This window comes from Mirounga leonina, unplaced genomic scaffold (assembly GCF_011800145.1).
Source record: "Mirounga leonina isolate KUSES-001 unplaced genomic scaffold, KU_Mleo_1.0 Mir_204, whole genome shotgun sequence".
Taxonomy (NCBI): domain Eukaryota; kingdom Metazoa; phylum Chordata; class Mammalia; order Carnivora; family Phocidae; genus Mirounga; species Mirounga leonina.
The window spans coordinates 3,170,457-3,193,633 of NW_023270513.1; the positions used below are offsets into that span (position 1 = coordinate 3,170,457).

At 43.3% G+C, this 23,177-nt stretch overlaps 1 protein-coding gene across 5 annotated transcripts in view; it reads left to right on the plus strand.

The window, feature by feature from the left end:
- The window catches only part of TAF1 (TATA-box binding protein associated factor 1), a 74,891-nt gene extending 66,696 nt beyond the window's left edge, over positions 1–8,195 (plus strand). For 2 of the 5 annotated variants that reach the window (XM_035028734.1, XM_035028735.1), the window contains exons 35-39: positions 936–1,061; positions 1,902–2,003; positions 2,272–2,428; positions 3,731–3,908; positions 6,533–8,195. In XM_035028734.1, coding sequence (XP_034884625.1) covers positions 936–1,061; positions 1,902–2,003; positions 2,272–2,428; positions 3,731–3,908; positions 6,533–6,752 — 783 coding nt within the window. In that variant the 3' untranslated portion in view covers positions 6,753–8,195. The remainder of the gene's footprint in view (positions 1–935; positions 1,062–1,901; positions 2,004–2,271; positions 2,429–3,730; positions 3,909–6,532) is intronic. The other 3 variants (XM_035028736.1, XM_035028738.1, XM_035028733.1) reach the window with 2 other exon arrangements.
- The last annotated feature ends 14,982 nt before the right edge of the window (positions 8,196–23,177 follow it).

The following is a 23,177-nucleotide window of genomic DNA, read 5'->3' on the forward strand; positions in this document are numbered from 1 at the left end:
ACACCAGGGTATGTAGACCCTCTTAAAGTGAAATTGGTCAATACGGTTTTGTGTCTTACTGTTTTCACTTCACATTTTGTTATGAACATTTTATCTCATTAGTCTTTGAAAACATGATTTTTAAATCGCTACATAATATTTCTACCCTCCGAGTTTTAGAAAACGCTTTCCTACTTCTCCAGCCTGTTCTTTATCAGTTCCTCCTGCCCTTCTGTCACTGAAAAGTCCATTTGCTAAATCCCTCATCTCTTCAGGAGAGGGAAGGGATCTATAATTTATTGAATTATAAATTACCTTCATTCTCCCAATAACCTTGGGAGGCAGACATTGTTACCCATGTTTTATAATTGAGGAAACCAAGGCTTAGAGTGATTAAATAATTTGTTAAAGTTACTCATCTAGCAAGTGGTGGAGCCAGGACTCAAACCCAAGGCATTTTGTTCCAAAACCCATGTTTGTTTGTTTTTTATACCACACCATTTTGCCTCATAGCATCCTCTGATGAGCTCATAGACTGTTAACTCGCTACACGCTCTTGTTGGAATGGGAATTCCTTTATGCAATTTCCTATTAGACGTCTCTAAACCAGTCAGTCAGAATTGTGCAGGTATGAAGCCTTAGGCCTGCCAACAATAAGACAAGGCTTAGAAGACACTAGGTTATTGACCAGAAAGACTGTCAGGACGTAGAATTGTCCACAGCTTTGATGCTTTTCTGTTTCAGGCTTCTGATCGTGTACGTCAGATGCCTTTCTGCTAGAATGAGCAAGCATTTGTAGGATTCCCAAAAACCTGTCCATAAAGCTGTGTCAAACTGTTTCTCTTTAAATGGATTGCTCTGCATGACCTTTTTCTGCAGTGAATGCTCTAAAGGGGAGTTCTGGATTTCTTACTCCCTTTCCTAAATAGAAGCTAAGTTGTACATTTGTGCCACAGCCTCCTGATTTGTATGACACCAACACATCCCTCAGTATGTCTCGAGATGCCTCTGTATTTCAAGATGAGAGCAATATGTCTGTCCTGGATATTCCCACTGCCACTCCAGAAAAGCAGGTGACGCAGGTAGGATGTTCTTTTTCTCTTTGTGGCATTGGTAATATGCTTTGGTGTGGGGAGTAGGGGAGTGATAGTGGTGATACGTGACGTGTATCATGGATGATTGGGCCCCTTTGGCCTTGGGCATGGAGGCTTAGAAGTGGGATTTCAAGGTGGGCTGGTGGCAGGTCACATGACTGGCATTGTCTTCTGTCTGTCCCCATGGGCAGAGTCAGGCACAGTAGCACCTCAGGGAAGGCACAAGTATGAAAAGTGTATGAGGCATCAGAGCAACCTCACAGGTGACTAGAAAGACCAACTGCATTCAGAGACAGAGTTCAAAATAATTGGCCCTGCTACTGTACTGTATGTATGCTGTAATCTAAATTAAATCATTTATGAAATTAAATTAAATTTTAAAAATTGGCCCGTTCTAGAGGTGTCCGAAGATGCTCCTAATCTGAAGCCAAAAATCCTATCAGCTGCTCTCAGTCAGGCTTCCACTGGAGAGTACAAAACCCAGGAGAGTTTTTCTATCCCGAAGAGTCCTAACAGAAGCTAAGGAAAGCTTGGGTTAGGAAGGAAGAGTCTCCTTGTGATGATACAGCAAGAGCAGACCCAAGGACCTTCCTATTCTTCGGGTTTTTGGTTTTTTGGTTGTTTCTTTTTTTTTTTTAAACTCTACCAGTGATTTCCAAAGAATGAATGGGAAAAAGCACACATGCCTTGAGCTGTGTAAACAGCCCCCACTAGCTGTGGGGTTGGCTGGGATATCAGGGAGGAGCATCCGCCCTGGGTAAGAGCCCGTGGTTAAGTCCTCCTACAGGCACGTCCCTCAATGATGTGCTATTTGTCTTCCTTACTCAGATGCACCAGGGCCGAGGTAGGCTGGGCGAGGAAGACTCTGATGTAGATATTGAAGGGTATGATGATGAGGAGGAGGATGGGAAACCTAAGACTCCAGCCCCAGTGAGTATGCTTACAGAAAGCTTATGGTTACGTTATACCCTTATATGATAGGAGCCCCGCTAGTACAGGGCAGGCCAAATCCCAAGGTGATATCAGAGAGTCCATAGTGAGGCCCAATCAGACTTTAATCCTTGGAAAATTAGCTAAACGAATTCATCCACCACAGTTACTTAACTTCTTGTGAGGCAGCAAGGGGGGTGCTGGTGGTGGCTTCTGGTCTCTTACTTGGTCAACTGATGGGACTTTGACCCCAACCGGTCTCATTCAGGAAGGCGAAGATGCAGATGGTGATCTTGCAGATGAAGAGGAAGGAACTGTGCAACAGCCTCAAGCCAGCGTCCTGTATGAGGATTTGCTTATGTCTGAAGGAGAAGATGATGAGGAAGATGCCGCGAGTGATGAAGAAGGAGACAATCCTTTCTCTGGTAAGTCTCGTTCCTTGGCTTCTATTCTAGGTGGCTCACCATAGCACCCTGAGGACTGGATAAGAAACTCTTGGCCACATATGCTATTACCAGAAGCTGCTCTTTTCTTTTTTTTTTTTTTAAGATTTTATTTATTCATTTGACAGAGAGAGACACAGCGAGAGAGGGAACACAAGCAGGGGGAGTGGGAGAGGGAGAAGCAGGCTTCCCGCGGAGCAGGGAGCCCGACGCGGGGCTCGGTCCCAGGACCCCAGGATCATGACCTGAGCCGAAGACAGACTCTTAACGACTGAGCCTCCCAGGCGTCCCGAAGCTGCTCTTTTCTTGAAGTCTCATTAATAGACTCAGAGTACTGAGCACTCACAGGATGATGACATTCAGTAGCCTTTGAGGAGGTGAAGACACATAACATGGAAGTGCAGAAGATGACCGTGGGGCCGTGGGAGAGGCAGTGCCTAAGTAGCATCTTTGATTTGAATATTCGATCAAGATGAGAAAGAGGTGTTGTAATAGGGAAGGGGGAGAAATAAGGAAATAAGTTCCTGCTTTACTCAGCCATAAGAAAGAATGAGATCTTGCCATTTGTGACAACATGGATGGACCTAGCGGGTATAACGCTAAGTAAAACAAGTCAGTCAGAGAAAGACAAAATACCCTAAGATTTCACTCACATGCGGGATCTAAACCAACCGACCAACCAACCAAAGCAGAAACAGACCCCTAAGTACAGAGAACAAACTGATGGTTGCCAGAGTGCAGTGGGGTGGGGGGATGGGCAAATGGGTGTGAAATGGGGAGGGAGATCCAGGCTTCCGGTTACGGAACGAATAAGTCACGGGAATAAAAAGCACAGCATATGGAATAGAGTCAATGATATTGTAATACTACTGCACGTGGACAGATGGCCGCTACACTTACAGTGAGCATAGCATACCGTATGTATTGCCAAATCACTGTGTTGTAATCCTGAAACTAATAGAACATTGTATGTCAACTATACTTCAATTTAAAAAAAAAGATCCTACTTAGTTTATTTTGTCAATTAATGGCAATGGCAGGGAAAAGTACAGGAGATGATAGAGGGGAAAAAAAACAAGACTGGACTGAGACAAGAAAAGGAAGTGGTAATTTGGGTTCTGTTTCCAAACTGTGGTTTTGCCGACATTGGCCCGAGGCCCCCCTCCGAGGTGAGGAGTCCCGGCAGGGTGCCTGTGTCGATGGAGGGCAGGAACTGGTTTGGGAAGACCAAGCCAAAGGTGGTAATTCTGTCCAGCTTATCTCGGGACCATCTTCTTTTCACAGGTATCCAGCTGAGTGAAAGTGGGAGCGACTCTGATGTGGGATCTGGTGGGCTAAGACCCAAACAGCCCCGCATGCTTCAGGAGAACACGAGGATGGGCATGGAAAACGAAGAAAGCATGATGTCCTATGAGGGAGACGGTGGGGAGGCTTCTCATGGTTTGGAGGACAGCAACATCAGGTAATCGGCAGCGCCACGCTACAGGGCTATGGCGTCAGTGCCCAGCTGCGGTGGCAGAGGGTCCAGCGTCAGATTACTTTCAACCATCAAACATTTCCAGAGCACCCTCTAGGGCCAGGTACTGTGCTCGGCCCTTGGGGACACCCAGAGAAGCAAGCCATATCCTGCCCTCGAGGAGCTCACAGTCTAGCGGAAGAGACTGATAACAGACAAGATCCTTACAAATACAGCGTGATAAGTACAAAGTGCCAAGTCACCACTGAGGAGGCAGTGTCTCACTCTACTTGGAGTGATCAAGGGAGGCTTTGCAGACGAGGGGACATTCGAACTGGGCCTGGCAGTAAGGCTGACTAGGAGTCGGCTAAGTAGGAAAGTGGCAGGAGGTGAGGAGACCCTTAGAGATGGACCAGTAGGTTCAAAGGCACAGAAATACACCAAAGGATGTTCCAGGGTGAAGAGAGGTTGTGGGGAGGTGTGGCTGCAGAAGCAGCAAGGGATTATTATTGTAGAGGACCTTACATGGCATGTTAAGACACTTGGGAATCATCACTCCAAGGAGAAGGAAGTAACATCGGATTTTTGTGTTAAATAACTCCAGGGCAATGATAAGGATTTCAGCTGGGATCTGTTAGAAGTGGGGGAAAGGAAGGGACATATTTAAGAGCTGTTTAGAGGATAGATCAGTTGGACTTAGGAGGTAGGGAGATCAGATACATAATGAATGGGAATGTCACTGAGATAGGTAAGTGGAAAGAGCAGGTTTTCGATGAGGCGGGAAAGGAAAAATGCATTTGTCTTTGGACGCATTAAATTTAAGGTACATCGGATACATCTAGCCAGAGGTGTCCAGCAAGCAGTTAGAGTCTTCATTTACTCATTAGGCAAATATTTATCACAAGTGCCGACCACAAGCAACTAGGATGTGGTCCCTTCCATCAAGGAGTTCAGTCTAGTGGGAAACCTAGAACAGGTTAAGAGATGATTGTGGTGTGACATGGAAAGTGCCGTGATAGGCATTTGCAGGGTTTTTCTGGGACTTGGGCAGGAGTGGGGTAGGGGAGCCGCTTAGAGAAGGAAACTGAGCTCACTCAGACGAGGAATTAGCTAGATGAAGAAGAAAGCAAAGGGCACTTCAGAGAGCAAGAACAGCGTATGAGGAAACAGTTCCAGAGCATGCAAGCAGCTTGGTGTGGCCGGAGTTTTTGATCCATGATCCGTGTGATAGAGACGATTTACACAGGTAGGTAAGGACCAAATCATAAGGGCCTGAAAGTTTGGGGTAAACATTGAATGAGAGGTATGAGCAGATCTACATTTTGTGAAGAGTGCTCTGTACCCCAAAAGAAATGCACATGGCCAATAAATATATGAAAAATAATTTCTCTAAGAATCCAAGGAAGGCAATAAAACAACGACATGCAGTATTTTACGTTTAAGATGGCCAAAGACTAAAATGAATGCTAATGCCCGGAGGTGGGGAGGTGTGAGGAAAAAGACCTTCTCCAATGACTGCTGGTAATGTGAAATGATAAAAATGGGGTGGGTGGGAGAGAGGTACAGCAATTTATCATTATAAATCAGAAACTTAAAAAATGGGAATCCTCCTTGACCCCCAAAATTCCATGTGTAGGCAGTTATTCTGATAGTAATAAAACACCTTCATCAAGACGTTTGAATGGGAGTTTAATCACGATATTGTTTTTCATAGCGGGAATGTTGGAGACTGCTTCAGTGTGCCAGTGAGAGACGGTTATAGCAATCGTGTGGCAGCCATGTAGTAGAGTACCAGACAGCAGTCAAAAGGATGCTATAGATGTATGTTTATTGACATAGAAAGACGTTCATTATAATCATAGTGAAAACAGCAGATTCCTGAAGAGTATGTAGAGTATTCCAACTTTGTAAAAAGAAAAAATGTTTAAGCATCTAAGTTAAGTGCATAGAAGAAAAATTGGGAAGGTTCTATACCAAGAGATTATTTCTGGGTGGTGGAGTTATTGGTGATTTCTTTCCTTTTTTTTTTTTTCCTGGCATATATTTTATTTTTTAAAAAACCAATGAACACGCATGATTTGTGTGGTGTTTTTTAAGTAAAATTAAGAATAAACAACAAAGAGCATGGTGGCAGAAGCGTGAAGAATGAATTGGAGGAGAGCAAGATGGAGGCACGAAGACTCATTTCAGCAGTGCAGGCCAGAGCGAGCAGAGGACTAAGCTAAGGCAGGCAGAGTAGAGATGGGAAGGAGGGGACAGAGACAAGATCTCCTGAGGAAGTAGAATCTTCAGGACCATTGACTGTTGGGCTCTGTGGAGGAGTGAAGCTGTAAGCGGGAGATGAGACCCGAGGCTGCCTGAGCGCTTAACGGTCGTGGCCGCTGTTAACCGTGTGGTGGCAGGCGTAGGGGAGTGTCTTCCATTCAGGTTCTTGTCACTATGAAGCTGGCAGGTTGATGTTTTGAACAGGATCATTTTTCTCTTGGGGACCTATATAGAACAGTCCAGAACGAATCATTCTAGCGCCCAGGGGCGGTGAGATGGGCTGATCCCTCGGTGGCACTGAGAACGGGACTGGTTGGCTAGAGGATGGTGCCCGAGCTTGAGAGATGACCTGTTTCTCTTCTCAGTTATGGGAGCTATGAGGAGCCTGATCCCAAGTCAAACACCCAAGACACGAGCTTCAGCAGCATCGGTGGGTATGAGGTATCGGAGGAGGAAGAAGATGAGGAGGAAGAGCAGCGCTCTGGGCCGAGCGTACTAAGCCAGGTCCACCTGTCAGAGGATGAGGAGGACAGTGAGGATTTCCACTCCATTGCTGGGGACAGTGACTTGGACTCTGATGAATGAGGCTTCCTTTGGGCCTCCCTGGTGAGCCTTCCCTGTTCTCCAGCCTGGGTGGCTCACCTTCCCTAATTTGTTCATAATTGTATAGTGTCTGATCCCGAAATCACTAGATTGACTAACACCTCAGCCTTTAAGAAGTAGTATATAAATGGTAATAAGTCACCTCTTCTGATCTTCCTGGGACAGTGTCACACTTTGATTTAAAAACAAGCAACCCCTTTTCCCCTTCCACTAACAAAAGTGCCCTCCTTTAGCTCCACTTAACTGCCCTTGGTATCACTTTTCCCTCAGGAAGGAGGAGAAATGAAAGCACTAACGATTTTCTGTCCTCTTGGTGTATTAGACATTTTCCAAGCATGGTATCATCTCAGTTTTCTGATTTGCAGGCTGGAACAGGTGACAGCCCCTTGCTGGGACAGAGAACTGGGTTCTGGTCGACTCCGTGCCCCAGTAAACACATAAACCTATTGGACGAACTGCCCATTACCTTATTATTTTTCTGATTGTACAATGCCTTGTCCCTAAATGGATTTTTGAGGCAAATGACTGTCAATCTTTGGAACAGCCTATACGTCAGAAATGATAATGTTGCCATGTGAATGTGTTCTGTGCCCCTCATTCCCAGGCGACAGGGTAGGAAAATAATAAGGTCTTTGGGCAAAGACTGTATGTCTTCTTGTGTTTCTTTTCATGCCTAGGATACGGTTCTGTGCATAGTAGGTACTCAGTAAATGTTGCTACAATCATAACATCCTCGAAAGACTTGTTTTTGACCATCTGCTCCACGATAAGCACTCTGTCAGATCCTTGGGCTGCAAAGGCAAATAAATAAGACACATTGCTTTTACCTAAAGAGCTCGCCCTCAAGTTGGGGGAGGGGGAGTGGAATTCAAAACTCGTTTCTTAAATACATTACGATGGTGCTTGAGCTGAGTGCAGTGAAGAAGCTAGATGTAAAGCAGAGGGGAAAACAGAGGCATGACCATGTACGAAAAAATCAGGGAAGTCTTTCTAGAAGTAATTTATAAGCTGACTGTTGAAAAACGAGTAGGAGCTTCCAAGATGGAAAACTCCAGGCAGTGTGTAACCTGCCATCTCTACTAGAGATAGCAGAGTGTGTTCCTGATTTGTTCATTTGTTTGTGCCTGCCTGCCTGCCTTGTTTCAGAAAGGATTGGAGGTGGTTTGTGCTCTAGTCCTTTAATGCTGGAGTGGCTAGAGATGAGACTGAAAGGCTGGCAGGAAGTATATCCTCGATGCTAACAGGTGTGAACTGTATATTATAGGAAATGAGCGCTAGTAGAATGATTGCATCAGATTTGTGTTTTAGAAGTTTTCTGTATGTTGAATGAAAGAAATTGAAGAATTCTATGTAACGGACAAGTTTGACCCCACTTTTGTAAAAGACAAAACCACGTGTGTAAATTTATGTGTGTATATACTTGTATACGCAGAGGAAAAGGTCTGAAAGGATATATGCTGAACTGTTCACAGCAATAACCTCTGGGGAATGGGATCGGAGGGGAGGGGGCTATATGGTTGTGTGTATACTGGGAGTGTATTGTGCTTTTATTTCTGTATCGTTTGAGGTTTTTTTACAAGTATGTACTATTTTTGTAATAAAATTTTTTTAAAAAATATGCAGCAGTAGTGTGGAAAATGGCTTGGAGGGGAGCAAATGTAGTTCAAGTAAGGGGTAATGGAGCCCAATCCAGGGCTGTGGCATTAAGATGGGGAGGGGCACGAATTTGAGAGATCTTCAGGAGGTAGAATCAACAAGCCTTGATGACCGATTGGCGTTCGGAGGTGGAAAAGGAGGAATGGAATGGAAGGTGGCTTTCAGAATTTTGGTTTGGGAGATTGGGCGGGTACATGGTATTCATTCATTTGTTCATTCAACATTTATCAAGCAGTCTGCTGGATGCTGATATAAAAGTAAGATCTAGTTTCTGATCGCAGGGAACTTTAAGGGCTAGAATGAGAGAGAGAGACATGTAAATAAATTGAATAAAACATGATCATTGCAATAAATACTTAATGGGGATCTGTGGCGAGAGGGAGTTACCAACTCTGCTTATGGAGTAAGGACGGGAAGGTTTCACAGGGGTGGCCTTTGAGATGGATCATGAAAAGTAGGTAGGAGTTTGCCAGACGGGGGAGGGGAGGGAGGAGGGCATTCTTGGCAGAGGGCATGAAATTACATGGCCCGTTCGTGGAACGAGCAGTTCTGGATGGATGGAAATAGAGGGAACATAACATAGGATGGTGATGACCATGTTCAGGAACAAATGCTCGTTTTAGAGAGATCGCGCCGGCTGTGCTTCGAGAACGGACGGACTGGGGGGAGAGGGTGATGCCAGAAGAGAGGATGGAGACTCAAGCTGGCCGAGGTGTGGGCAGTAGGGACGTGATGAGCGGTATGCTTTGGTGACTGGAAGGTGGAAGAGTGGACCCTAGGTTTCTGACTTAGGTGACCGGGTCAGTGGTGATGCTGTTCACAGACTGTGGGTGGAAGGTAGGAGAAAGAGCTACGTTTGCTTGGAAGCATGGAAATCGAAAGGATGATAGGTGGAAAGCCTAGGATTCATGCAACCTCGGGAGCAGGTGAGATCACCCGGGAAACGTGTAGTCAGAAGAGCAAGGAGGACAGAATCCTGGTGAAGACCGATATTTGAGGGTGGCTAGAAATAGAAGCAAAACCGGAAGAGTGGTATTTTCTCAAACCAAAGAAGGAGTTTTAAGACCACCACCACCACCAACAAAAAACACCACGTGAATGCTACGGAGAGGTAAAGTAAAAGGAAGCGTGAGTGAGAGAGCACCTAGGAGGTCCCTGGTGACCTTAGCCAGCAGAAGCAGTTGTAGAGTAGTGAGATTGGAAGTCAGCCCGCAGCAGGGTCCAAGGAGCAGATGGAAGAGGAGAGGAGGAAAGCGACCACAGAGATCACCGATCATTCTCGAGAAGCGAGGCTGTGAGGCATAAAAGGGGGAGAGTCATAAAAGGGAAGATAAGTAACCATGCTTACGTGAGCTTAGGGGAGAAAGCAAGACAGAAAGAGGAATTGGATAAAACAAAACCCTCCAAAGAGGGTAACTGTGGGGAAGCCCTGTGTGGGAACAGGCGGGAATGTCAGCATAGCTAGCGTGCACGCCGGCAGGAGATGTCCTTTCCCCTGAGACCCCAAACGGATGGGTGTAGTCCCAGATCAGTGTGTAGACAAGGGCGGTGGGGAGCTGCAAGAGTTCCCGCATCACAGCTTCAGTTCCGTCTGGGAATGAGGGAAGAGGTCCTTGCGAGAAAAGTGAAAATGGGATGGGAGCTTGAATAAATGTGGAGCTACCGAGGGAGGTCATGAAAAATGACACTAGCGAGGTGTCCCATCAGTAGCAGAGAGGTCGAATTATGGCACATCTATTCAGTGGAAAAGCATGCAGCTGTTAAAAAAAGAATGAGGAAGATGAGTGTGTACTAATATGGAAAGGTGTTCTTGAAAAGAATGAGAGAATAGGCAGTGATGTGTGATTTCATTTGTTTGGGGGACAAGGGCAACATGAATCCCTATTTGCATACTCACAGAAAGGAGGGCAGTGATGTGTGATTTCATTTGTTTGGGGGACAAGGGGGACATAAATCCATGTTTGCATACTCACAGAAAGGAGGTGGCAAGGTGCACTTCGAGCTGTTAACACCTCTAGGAGTGAAGTGGAGCGGGGAGGGGAGGGGAGGAGGGCCCATCCTTTTCACCCCAACCCCTCTATTCATGTTTAAGTGTTTCTCTTTGGTTTGGTCTTGGGTTTTGGTTTTTTAATGGTCCCTGAAGAAAATGGGAGCTGGAGCTGACAGGATCCAAAAAAAGGATTGCTGGGTGTTGAACACACAAATGAGGTTACAGATGTTAATTTAAAATGGTACCAATCGGGGCGCCTGGGTGGCCCAGTCGGTTGAGTGCCTGACTCTTGATCTCAGCTCAGGTCTTGATCTCAGGGTCATGAGTTCAAGCCCTGCGTTGGGCTCCATGCACACCCACCTACTTATAAATAAATACATACAAATTTACATACATACATACATACATTAAATCAATTTACTTTATTGTGTGATTTTCCTCCAAAGGTACTTAGCAACATAGCTGGCAGGGTGTAGAACCAAAGGTAAGCAGCTTGGGGTGAAGACCCAAATGTAAGAGAGAAATTGGTGGGATTCCTTTCGATCACTATTTCTTGACTACTCTGGACTAAGACCTTGCTGGGTTGTTGTCATTGGCAGATAGACATGCATGTGTTACTTTGATAACGTTAAGGTATTTTTTAAAAAATCTGGAAAGGTAAGCAACGAAAGAACCACAAAAGATGCTTGGAAAGACTGGCCAGAGAAGTATGCAGAAAACAGGATATACCGTTTTTAGGGAAGCCAAAGGAGAATTTGAGGTCAGCAATATCTAGTACTTGCAGAAAGGTCAATCAGATAAGGACTGAAATTTGTCCTTTGGACTTGGCAATCGGTGAATTTCCTTGGAATGGTGGGTGCAGAAACCAGATGGCAAGTGGGTTGAAGAATTGAATGTGAGGAAGTAGACACAGAGCTTGATTTAAGTAATAGCTATCATTCACTGTGCCAGCCTCCATGCAGAGAGCCCGTCTTACCCGACCTCATTCAATCGAGAACCATCTATGAGATAGGTATTATTCTCATTTTACAAATGAGGGAACGCATTCAGAGGTACAAAGGGTAGAGGGATTAGTCTTGAACTGGAGACGGACCCCCCCTTTTTTTTTTAAGATTTATTTGTTTTAGAGAGAGAGCATGAGTGGGGGAAGTGGGGCAGATGCAGAGGGAGAGAATCTCAAGCAGACTCCCCACCGAGCGTGGAGCCGGACACGGGGCTCGATCTCACAATCTGGAGATCATGGCCCAACGCTCAACTGCCTGAGCCACCCAGGTGCCCCAGAAGGACTCCCTTTAAATGAAGACCAGAACGAGTGTTGGATATTATCTAAGCCGTAGGAAGGGGGCAAACCATGCCTCTGGGCATGGCAGACCCTAATAAGGAGTTTTGTCTTTATCCGAAAAGTAGTGAGACGCTTCTCGCTGGGAGAGGAGTGGAGCTGGAGAAGGTAGTCTCAGCTTTGTGTTTCCAAAACTCCAAACCCTTAGCAGTGTAAAAATAGCCAATTTCTTTCTTATTGGTAGTTTAAGTTTCTTTCCCAATTCCAGGGTCTTAGGTATCACAGTACAGTGTTTGCCTAAATACAGTAATCTAACTTGTTTCCCCCTGACTTTGGGTGTGCTTGTTAAAAACCTTGGTTCCTGGGCCCCAGCGCAGCCCTCTTGAGTCCGAACGTCTAGGGAAGAGGACTGGTGTTCTGTGTATTTTACAGATGGCCCAGGTAATTCTTACCTGAGAGGTTTGGGAAACTGATCCAGCAACATTCCCAAATTAATGCTAGCCTCTGTATCAGCTATTCTTTTTATTTGTTTATTATCTTTTAAAGATTTTATTTATTTGAGAGAGAACAAGCGCACGAGTGGGGGGAAGAGCAGAGGGAGAGGGACAAGTAGACTCCGCGCTGAGCATGGGGCCCAACGCTGGACCCAGAGATCGTGACCTGAGCCGAAATCAAGAGTTGGACGCTCAACCGACTGAGCCACCCAGGCGCCCTCAGCTATTCTTAAACTACTATACATCCAAGTGGCAGTAGGGGTCCCTTGTAAATTCAAATTCCTGGGCTGGGAATGTGCATTTTTAATATGCATATCTTAATGTAAGAATAGCAACAATAGTAATAATAGTCTTTTGGTAACTGTAAGTGCTTTAGAAGAAACACACAATCACAGTTTTTTTAATTATTGGGTAAATAATGCAAATTTATCTTTTGCCTTTTGGTTCATAAAAAATAGTCAAAGATTTTAAAAAAAAGTTACCTTTATTTTTTTAAGATTTTATTTGTGAGAGAGAGAGAGAACACTAGTGGGGGGAGGAGGGGCAGAGGGAAAAGGAGAAGCAGGCTCCCCGCTGAGCAGGGAGCCCGATGTGGGGCTCAATCCCACGACCCTGGGATCATGACCTGAGCTGAAGGCAGATGCTTAACCAATTGAGCCGTCCGGTGCCCCTAAGTTACCTTTAATATTATGCATCACACCTATTATTTGTATATATCTTTAAAGATTTTATTTATTTATTTGGCAGAGACACGGAGAGAGGGAACACACGCAGGGGGAGTGGGAGAGGGAGAAGCAGGCTTCCCACTGAGCAGGGAGCCTGATGCGGGGCTCGATCCCAGGGCCCTGGGATCATGACCTGAGCCGAAGGCAGATGCTTAATGACTGAGCACCCAGGCGCCCCTCACCTATTATTTATAAATGTCATGCGGAAACTGTGACAATTTAAATTACATATAAATTATAAATTCTGCAAGTTGGTTTAAATAGGTGTAAGAGTTTCAAAATCATTTCTCTTGAATTTTACTTATATAGGTTTGGATTTCCTGCATTTTGGGGACTTGGAATCCAGTGTTTTCATATTATAGCTTTTCAAATTTTTAAAATACCCATTTATCCTGAATTTACAACAAAATAAAAATGTATGCTTATATCCTGTATTTGTGACTCTCTCACTTCTATAGTACAAATAAGATCTTCTATCGACCAAAAATTTGACTCTGCTATCTATAATATGTGTAAGAAATGCTCACGTAACAGAGGAAGCAGAATTAAATTACATTTTAGTAGGCGGAAAGTGAGTAATACCAGTGATCACAAAACTGTTCACTCTTCCGTTTGTTTTCTTCTTATTTATGAAATCAGGAATATTTTCAGAGGAGGAAATGGCTATATTGGAAAACTGGGAGCAAATGTTCTAAAGTAGAGAAATAGTTAAATAATTAGGAAGGAGAAAGAATTTGCAAATGAGAAATGGAGACTGCTAGGATGCCAGGTATATTTTGCTTCAGTTTCCCCAACTGTGTATCAGAAGAAAGTATATCGGTAGTAAGTGTATTAGACGCTGTTATTTTAAGATTTCTTTATTTATTGGAGAGAGCGAGCGTGCCCACACTAGTAGGAGGGGGAGGGGCAGAGGGAGAGAGAGAATTTTAAGCAGGCTCCACTCCCAGCGCAGAGCCCGACACAGTGCTCCATCTCAACAACCCTGAGGTCATGACCTGAGCTGAAATCAAGAGTCAGATGCTTAACCGACTGAGCCACCCAGGTACCCTTGGAAGGAGGATGATTATTTTTTATTATTATTAACACATAATGTATTATTTGTTTCAGGGGTCTGTGATTCGTCAGTCTTACACAATACACAGCGCTCACCACAACGCATACCCTCCCCAGTGTCCACCACCCAGCAACCCATCCCTCCCACCCCCCTCCACTCCAGCAACCCTCCGTTTGTTTCCTGAGATTAAGAGTCTCTTATGGTTTGTCTCCCTCTCTGGTTTCTTCTTGTTTCATTTCTGGGGAGGAGGATTATTTTTAAATCCTCCCAAGTAGTAGGGAGGTCTGTCCGCCTCTTTCCCAATCCCTGATTTAGACAATTTGATGAAGTTTCTCCAATATTGCGAAAATTCTTAGGCCTCGGTACTTAAATTCAGAACCAACTGATTCCTTATCAATAAGGAATTTTCAGCTTTTACCTTTGTTCTACTTTATCAAGCAGCTTTCAGTCAAACAGTGGTTAAAATAATGAATCTTTTTTTAAAAGATTTTTATTTATTTATTTGACAGAGAACAAGCATGGGGGAGGGGCGGCAGCAGAGGGAGGAGAAGCAGACTCCCTGGCGAGCAGGGAGCCCGACGTGGGGCTCAATCCCAAGACGTGGGATCATGACCTGACCCGAAGGCAGACGCTTAACTGACTGAGCCACCCAGGCACCCCTAAAATAATGAATCTTAACCTGTTTGGGCGGTATGGACAATTTTGAAAATACGGTAAAAGGGCACCTGGGTGGCTCAGTCGGTTAAGCATCCGACTGGTGATTTCAGCTCAGGTCATGATCTCAGGGTCATGGCACGGAGCCCCATGTCGGGCTCCATGCTGGGTGTGGAGCCTGCTTGGGATTCTCACCCTCTCCCACTGCCTTTCACCCCCTCTCCCTCTCAAGGGGGTAAAAAAAAAGAAAATGTGGTAGAAGCTGAGAACTCTTCCTCCAGAAAAAAATGTAAATGTGTACATGAGGTTCTGTATATCATATCAGATGTTTCCTGGAATCCTAGTTAAGAAGCTAATTTAAAGGGAGTGTGGCCTGAGGTCTAAAGAAATTTGCTTTCCAAAGGTGTCTAAATCTCAAACAATAGAGCATAATTTAAATACTCCTAAATCCTAAGAAAGAATCCTAAGCAAGTTCCAGGCTGGATTTCCATCTTACAAGAGAAAGAAGAGTTGGGACAACATATTTTCATTCTCTTGAGGTAAGTTTACAAATCATTCCATTTTCTCCAGCCTTCTACATGCTAGCTGTAACTGCAGATTCCGATAGAATCTCTCTGATAAGGAGCAAACAGCATTCCAACAAAAGCCCTCATTTCAGATCCAAAGGTCTTGGAAACAATGTAGTCTGGTGGTTTGAAATACAGGCTTAGATGTCACACTTGTGGCTTCCAGCATTTACTAGCTGTGTGACCTGGAGCAGTTAGCTAAAGGTCAGTTTCCTCTGCTGTCTGACAGGGCTGTAGAGAACATTACAGGAGCTAAGGCAAGTGCTCAGCACGGTGCGGGCCACCTAGTACGCACTCAGTAAACATTAGCTGTGGTTTATCACATATTCTGAGTAAACAAGAGTTCAAACATTTAGACCAATGTAAGTAATCCTAACTCCTTAAAGTGAAATCTTAAAATTCCAAACACCACGTAGTCTTAGGGTATTCCAGACTACGTAGGAATCCTCAAGAAAGGATGGTTTGTCAGAAATACCCGAGAGGAGTTTTCAAACTCCCATTCTCCCATGAATCTTCCCCACATTCAGATTTGCTTCCATCACCACCCTGAGTTGTATTATGCCCTTGGCTGAAAATCAGTGCCTGGATGAGCCACTGTTAGCGAGGAAAATATGTAAAGTTAGGGGGAAGCTGAAAAGCTTCAGAACCGCATACTGACTTCATCTCCCATTCTGGCAGGGTCAGAAAATTGACCCGTTCTGGGGCGCCTGGGTGGCTCAGTTGGTTAAGCAACTGCCTTCGGCTCAGGTCATGATCCTGGAGTCCCGCATCGGGCTCCCTGCTTGGCGGGGCGTCTGCTTCTCCCTCTGTCCCTCCCCCTCCCCCTCTGCCCCTCCCCTGGCTCATTCTCTCTCTCTCTCTCTCTCTCTCTCTCTCTCAAATGAATAAAATCTTTAAAAAAAAGGAAAATGAACTCTTTATGACACAATCAAAATGAAAACACAAATACTTGAAGGCTCTAAATATTTCCAAGTACTATAATACAGCCAAACTGTTGTAGATGTGAAAAAGGCACAAGATTTTCTTCACCACTAAGTTTTGTTTATTCATTTCTTGTAAAATTTTTCTTTTAAGTAGGCTCCATGCCCAACGTAGGGCTTGAGCTCACAACCCTGAGATCAAGAGTGGCACGCTCCACTGACTGAGCCAGACAGGTGCCTCTTTATTTATCTACTTACTTAATTTTTACTTTCAGTAGGTTCACCACTAACTTTTGTAATTTAAATTTCATTTTAGCTTTTCTCCAAGTTTCTTGATGTGTTTCTCCAGAATCCAAGTTTAAGATAAAAATTGGGGGGTTTATTTATTTATTTAGTTTTAAAGATTCTATTTATTTGACAGAGAGAGACACAGCGAGAGAGGGAACACAAGCAGGAGGAGTGGGAGAGGGAGAAGCAGGCTTCCTGCTGAGTAGGGAGCCTGACGCGGGACTCGATCCCAGGACCCTGAGATCATGACCTGAGCTGAAGGCAGACGCTTAACGACTGAGCCACCCAGGCGCCCCCCAAAATTGGGGGTTTTAAAAGGTTTGCTTCTTGTTTCCTCTTCTTATGATTCCATTTTTTTTAACTTTAGAATCAAATTATAAGTTATCAGATTTAACTCTCAGCTCACCAAGTAAGTATGGCTTCTCCTAACTTTGAGCAATAAATATCAGACTGGACAGAATGTATTTACCAGAAAATGTAATATAATTCTTAAAAAGGTAAGATGAGATTTTCTTATAATTAAACCAGAAGTTGTTCCCTTTGACTGCATCCTAGCACAATGTCTTTTTTTTAAAAGATTTATTTGAGAAAGAGCGCATCTATGCAAGCGGGGGGATGGGCAGAGGGAGACAGAGTGAGAGGGAGAATCCTCAAGTAGACTCCCCGCTGAGTGCAGAGCCTGACACAGGGCTTGATCTCAGGGCCCTGAGATCATGACCTGAGCCGAAATCAAGAGTCGGACGCTTAACTGATTGAGCCACCCAGGTGCCCCACATGATGACTTTTTAAATCGTTATTTAGAAGTGACTACATAGTCATACATCCGCTTGATTAATACACATTTTATATCCCAGTTTAGTCTATTGACTTCTAGTTTCAAGAGCTCTTCATCTTATATAAAGTCTAGGTTTTTCCACGAAAACCTCTAATTATTAACATTCAAGCACGTAAACTGCTTTGGATGTTGGTTGGGGCCGGGTGACAAGGACTGCCTGGAGCTTTCTCTAGGTGTCAAGTCTTAGAGCCCCAAGACTGAGAAGATAGTGTCTAAATATATAGGCTGCCCTGTCCCCTCCCCCCAGTACTCATTACAAAAGAATAACTGACTTTCCATGAACTGTACTGTCCTCCAACACATGCTATGCTTATGCATTTTGCCAGGAACGGAGTTACCTGCCCAGTCTGTGATATCCTGCTTCAGAGCCTCGAGGCAGCTCAGAGATGCTCATGTGCATGATTTACAAAATAACTAGACGAGAGGACTTCTGACATCGTTTTCAAATTAAGATAATACATTACGCACCTAAGAACATGGCTTTGAAGTCAAACTCCTGCACTCAAACTCTGGCTCTCAAGGCAAGTCTCCCGGGCCTTAATTTCCTCTTCTGTAAACGTTGGATTATCATAAAGATGAAATGAAATAACATAGAGTGAATTGCTTAGAATGATGTCTGGCACATAGTAAGGCCTCAGTATGTGTTAACTGGTATTTTACTACTTACTATTTGACTATTTCAATAACAATAATGAGATGGGGCGCCCAGGTGGCTCCATCGTTAAGCGTCTGCCTCCGGCTCAGGTCATGATCCCAGCGTCCTGGGATCGAGCCCCGCATTGGTTCCCCGCTCCGCGGGAAGCCTGCTTCTCCCTCTCCCACTCCCCCTGCCTTGTGTTCCCTCTCTCGCCATGTCTCTCTCTGTCAAATAATAAAATCTTTTAAAAAATAATAATAATGGGGAGGGGAAGGGAGATGGACCTTCCTTTGTTCTGACTCAGTAGCTGATGGATTCCTAAATCACAACCTACCAGTGTTTAAGTTCAAGTGGAAAAGCAAGGCATGCTGGTAAAGCAGTGAATGCCAACCTACTGAGAGGTAGTAGGTTTACTCAGTGACAACCAGTTCGCCATCCAGTTAGTTGACCATCGGTAGCATACATCCCAGCCCATGACTTTAGTCACCAATCGGATGCTATGTCCAAACCTGAAAGCAATGTATGAACACCTAAATTATTAATCAGCAGTGGGAAATGTAACAGAGAGGCAAGAATTCGTATTTGCTCATCAAGTACATTCTTTACTAAATGACAAATCTAGATGAGAAGACATTGCAATCATATGCATTGATTGTTGTATAAAGGCAGTAAGAAAATTTAAAGGTTTTTGTCTGTTATATATGATCCCTGATGTGTTTTCTTTGATACTTGCTTCAGTTTCCCATTGTTTACAGTTTAGGAATACTGAAAAGAGGTCACTCTTAATAAAAGTGTTACAAAAAAAAAAAAAGATTGTCGCTCAGTGAGGAGAAAATCAGAACTAGGACAGTAAGTTGGATTTTACTTCTAACTTTTCACTATGGAAAATTTTAAACATATTTAAAAATAGAAGAATATAATGAACTCTCATGAAGCCTGCATCTGGCTTTAACGATTATCAACAGTTTTTGAGTCTCTGTTCATCTACCGTTCCCCCCCCCCCAACCCTTTGGGAGGACTGCTGTAGTATTTTTTTTTAAAGATTTTATTTATTTGGCAGAGAGAGAACACGAGCAGGGGGAAGAGGGGCAGAGGGAGAGGGAGAAGCAGGCTCCCCACTGAGCCAAGAGCCCGACGCGGGGCTCGATCCCAGGACCCCAGGATCATGACCTGAGCAGAAGGCAGACGCTTAACCGACTGAGCCACCCAGGCGTCCCTGCTGTAGGATTTTTTTAAAATCCCAGACAACATATTTGCCAATAAAGTATTCAGTATGTAATGTACCTCTTAAGGATAAAAACTTTAAAAAATTAATAGCTACCTTCATCACATACCATAAATAACATAATCTCTAATACTATTATCAATCTATGTTCAAATTTCTCACATTGTCTCAAAAAATGTTTACATTTGGCTTGTTGAAATCAGGAATAAAACTGCAGTTGGTTCATTATTTTTTTTTAAGATTTTATTTATTTGACAGAGAGAGAGAGACAGCGAGAACAGGAACACAAGCAGGCGGAGGGAGAGGGAGAAGCAGGCTCCCCGCGGAGCAGGGAGCCCGATGCAGGGCTGGATCCCAGGACCCTGGGATCATGATCTGAGCCGAAGGCAGATGCTTAACTGACTGAGCCTCCCAGGCACCCCTGGTTCATCTTTTTTTTTTTTTTTAAGTTTTTATTTTAATCACCTGGAGCTCATCATGACAAACGTACTCCCTATGCCCCTCACATTTTCATCCATTCCCCTCCCCCACCTCCCCTCTGGTAACCATCAGTTTGTTCTCTGTAGTTAAGAGTCTTTTTTTGGTTTTTCTCTCTCTCCCCCTCTCTCTCTTTCTTTTTCCCCTTTGCTCATTTGTTTCTTAAATTCCACATCTGAGTGAAATCATATGGTATTTGTCTTTCTCTGACTGGCTTATTTCACTTAGCATTATACTCTCTAGCTCCATCCATGTTGTTGCAAATGGCAAGATTTCGTTCTTTTTTATGGGTGAATAACATTCCATTATATTATCTCCCATCTTTATCCATTCATCAATCTATGGACACTTGGGCTGCTTCCATGTTTGACTACTGTAAATAATGCTGCTATAAACACAGGGGTGCACGTGTCCCTTTGAATTAGTGTTTTTGTATTCTTTGGGTAAATACCTAGTAGTGCGATTGCTAGAGCATAAAGTAATTTTATTTTTTACCTTTTTGAGGAACCTCCATATTGTTTTCCAGAGTAGCTGCACTAGTTTGCATTCCCAGCAACAGTGCAAGAAGGTTCCTTTTTCTCCGCATCCTCGCCAACACCTGTTGTTTCTTGTGTTGTTGATTTTAGCCTTTCTGACAGGTGTGAGGTAGTTTTGGTTTGCATTGCCCTGATGGTAAGTGATGATGAGCATCTTTCCATGTGTCTCTTGGCCATCTGGATGTCTTCTTGGGAGAAATGTTCCATGTCTTCTGCCCAGTTTTTAATTGGATTATTCATTTTTGGGGTGGTCAGCTTTATAAGTTCTTTATATATTTTGGATACTAACCCTTTATCAGATATGTCATTTGCAAGTATCTTCTCCCATTCCGTAGGTTGCCTTTTAGTTTTGTTGATTGTTTCCTTTGCTGTGCAGAAGCTTTTTGTTTTGATGTAGTCCCAATAGTTTATTTTTGCTTTTTTCCCCCTTGCCTCAAAGGACCTATCTAGCAAAAAGTTGCTACAGCCAATGTCAGAGAAGTTACTGCCTGTGTTCTATTCTAGGATTTTTATGATTTCAGGTTTCACAAGGAGGTCTTTCATCCATTTTGAATTTAATTGTGTATATGGTGTAAGAAAGTGGTCCAGTTTCGTTCTTTTGCATGTAGCTATCCAGTTTTCCCAACACCATTTGTTGAAGAGACTGTCTTTTTCTTAAAGATTTATTTATTCATTTTAGAGAGGGACAGGGGAAGAGTCCCCGCACACATGAGCAGTGGGGAGGGGCTGAGGGAGAGGGAGAGGATCCCAAGCACACTCAATGCCGAGCGCAGAGCCCAACACAGGGGCCCTATCTCACGACCCCAAAATCACAACCCGAGCCGAAATCAAGAGTCAGATGCCCAACCATCTGAGCCACCAAGATGCCCTGAAGAGACTTTTTCTGATTGGATATTCTTTCCTGCTTTGTTGAAGATTAATTGACCATATAATTGTGGGTTTATTTCTGGGTTTTCTACTCTGTTCCATTGATCTATGTGTCTGTTTTTGTGCCAGTACCATATTGTCTTGATGATGACAGCTTTGTGATAGAGCTTGAAGTCCGGAATTGTGATGCCACCAGCTTTGCTTTTCTTTTTCAAGGTTGCTTTGACTATTCAGGGTCTTTTGTGGTTCCATAAAAATTTTAGGATTTTTGGTCTAGTTCTGTGCAAAATGCCATTGGTATTTTGATAGGGATTCCATTAAATCTGTACATTGCTTCGGGTAGCATAGACATGTTAACAATATTTGTTCTTCCAATCCATGAGCATGGAATGTCTTTCCATTTTTTGTGTCTTTTTCACTTTCTTTCATCAACGTTTTGTAGTTTCAGAGTCCAGGTCTTTCACCTCTTTGGTTAGGTTTTTTCCTAGGTATCTTATTATTTTTGGTGCAGTTGTAAATGGAATCAATTCCTTAATTTCTCTTTCTGCTGCTTCATTATTGGTGTAGAGAAATACAACAGATTTCTGTATGTTGATTTTGTATCTTGTGAATTTACTGAATTCGTGTTATCAGTTCTAGCAGTTTTTTGGTGGTATCTTTTGGGATTTCTATATAGAGTATCATGTCCTCTGCAGATAGTGAAAGTTTTACTTCTTCCTTACAGATTTGGATGCCTTTTGTTGTTGTTGTTGTTATTGTTGTCTGAATGCTGTGGCTAGGACTTCCAGTACTATGTTGAACAAAAGTGGTGAGAGTGGATATCATTGTTCCTGACCTTAGGGGAAAAGTTCTCAGTTTTTCCAAACTGAGGATGATATTAGCTGTGGGTTTTTCATATATGCCCTTTATTATGTTGATGTATGTTCCCTCTAAACCTACTTTTTGAGGGTTTTTATCATGAAGGGATGTGGTGCTGTGTTCAGTGCTTTTTCTGCATCTATTGAAATGATCACATGGTTCTTATCGTTTGTGTTATTGATCTGATGTATCATGTTGATTAATCTGCAGATATTGAACCACCCTTGCAAGCCAAGAATAAATCCCACTTGATCATGGTGAGTGCTTTTTTTTTTTTAATGTATTTTTGAATCCAGTTTGCAAGTATTTTGTTCAGAATTTTTGCATCCACGTTCATCAGAGATATGGACCTGTTCTATTTTTTCATGGTGTCTTTATTTGGTTTTGATTTCAGGGTAATGCTGGCCTCATAGAGTGAATTTGGAAGTTTTATTTCCTCTTCTATCTTTTGGAATAGTTTGAGAAGAATAGGTATTAACTCTTCTTTAAATGTTTGGTAGGGTTTGCCTGTGAAGCCTTCTGCTCCTGAACTTTTGTTCACTGGGAATTTTTTGATCACTGATTCAGTATACTTGCTAGTAATTGATCTGTTCAAATTTTCTATTTCTCCCTGTTTCAATTTTGGTAGTTTATGTGTTTCTAAGGAATTTATTCATTTCATCTAGGTTGTCAAATTTGTTGGCATATGGTTTTTCATAGTATTATAATTGTTTATATTTCTGTGGTGGTTATTCTTCTCTCATTTGTGACTTTATTTGGGTCATTTCTCTTTTTTTCTTGATAAATCTGGCTGGAGGTTTATCAATTTTTTTATCTTTTCAAAAAACCAGCCCCTGGCTCACTGTTGTGTTCTATTGTTTTTTGTTTGTTTTTTTTTTTTAATTTCTCTGTAATTTATTTCTGCTCTAGTCTTTGTTATTTCCTTCCTTCTGTTGGTTTGGGGTTTTGTTTGTTGTTCTTTTTCTAACTCCTTTCCATTTAAGGTTAGGTTGTTTATTTGAGATCTTTCTTGCTTCTTGAGATAGGCCCCTTTGCTATAAACTTCTCTCTTAGAACCGCTTTTGCTACATCTCAGAAGTTTTGGACCATTGTGTTTTCATTTCATTTCCATGTACTTTTTTTTTTTAGATTTTATTTATTTGAGAGAAGCAGAGAGCTGGAGAGAGAGCACAAGCAGGGTGAAGGGCAGAGGGAGAAGCAGGCTCCCCACTGAGCAGAGAGCTTGATGCGGGGCTCGATCCCGGGACTCCGGGATCATGACCTGAGCCGAAGGCAGACGTTTAACCGACTGAGCCACCCAGGCACCCTTCCATGTACTTTTTTATTTCTTCTTTTTATCTCCTGGT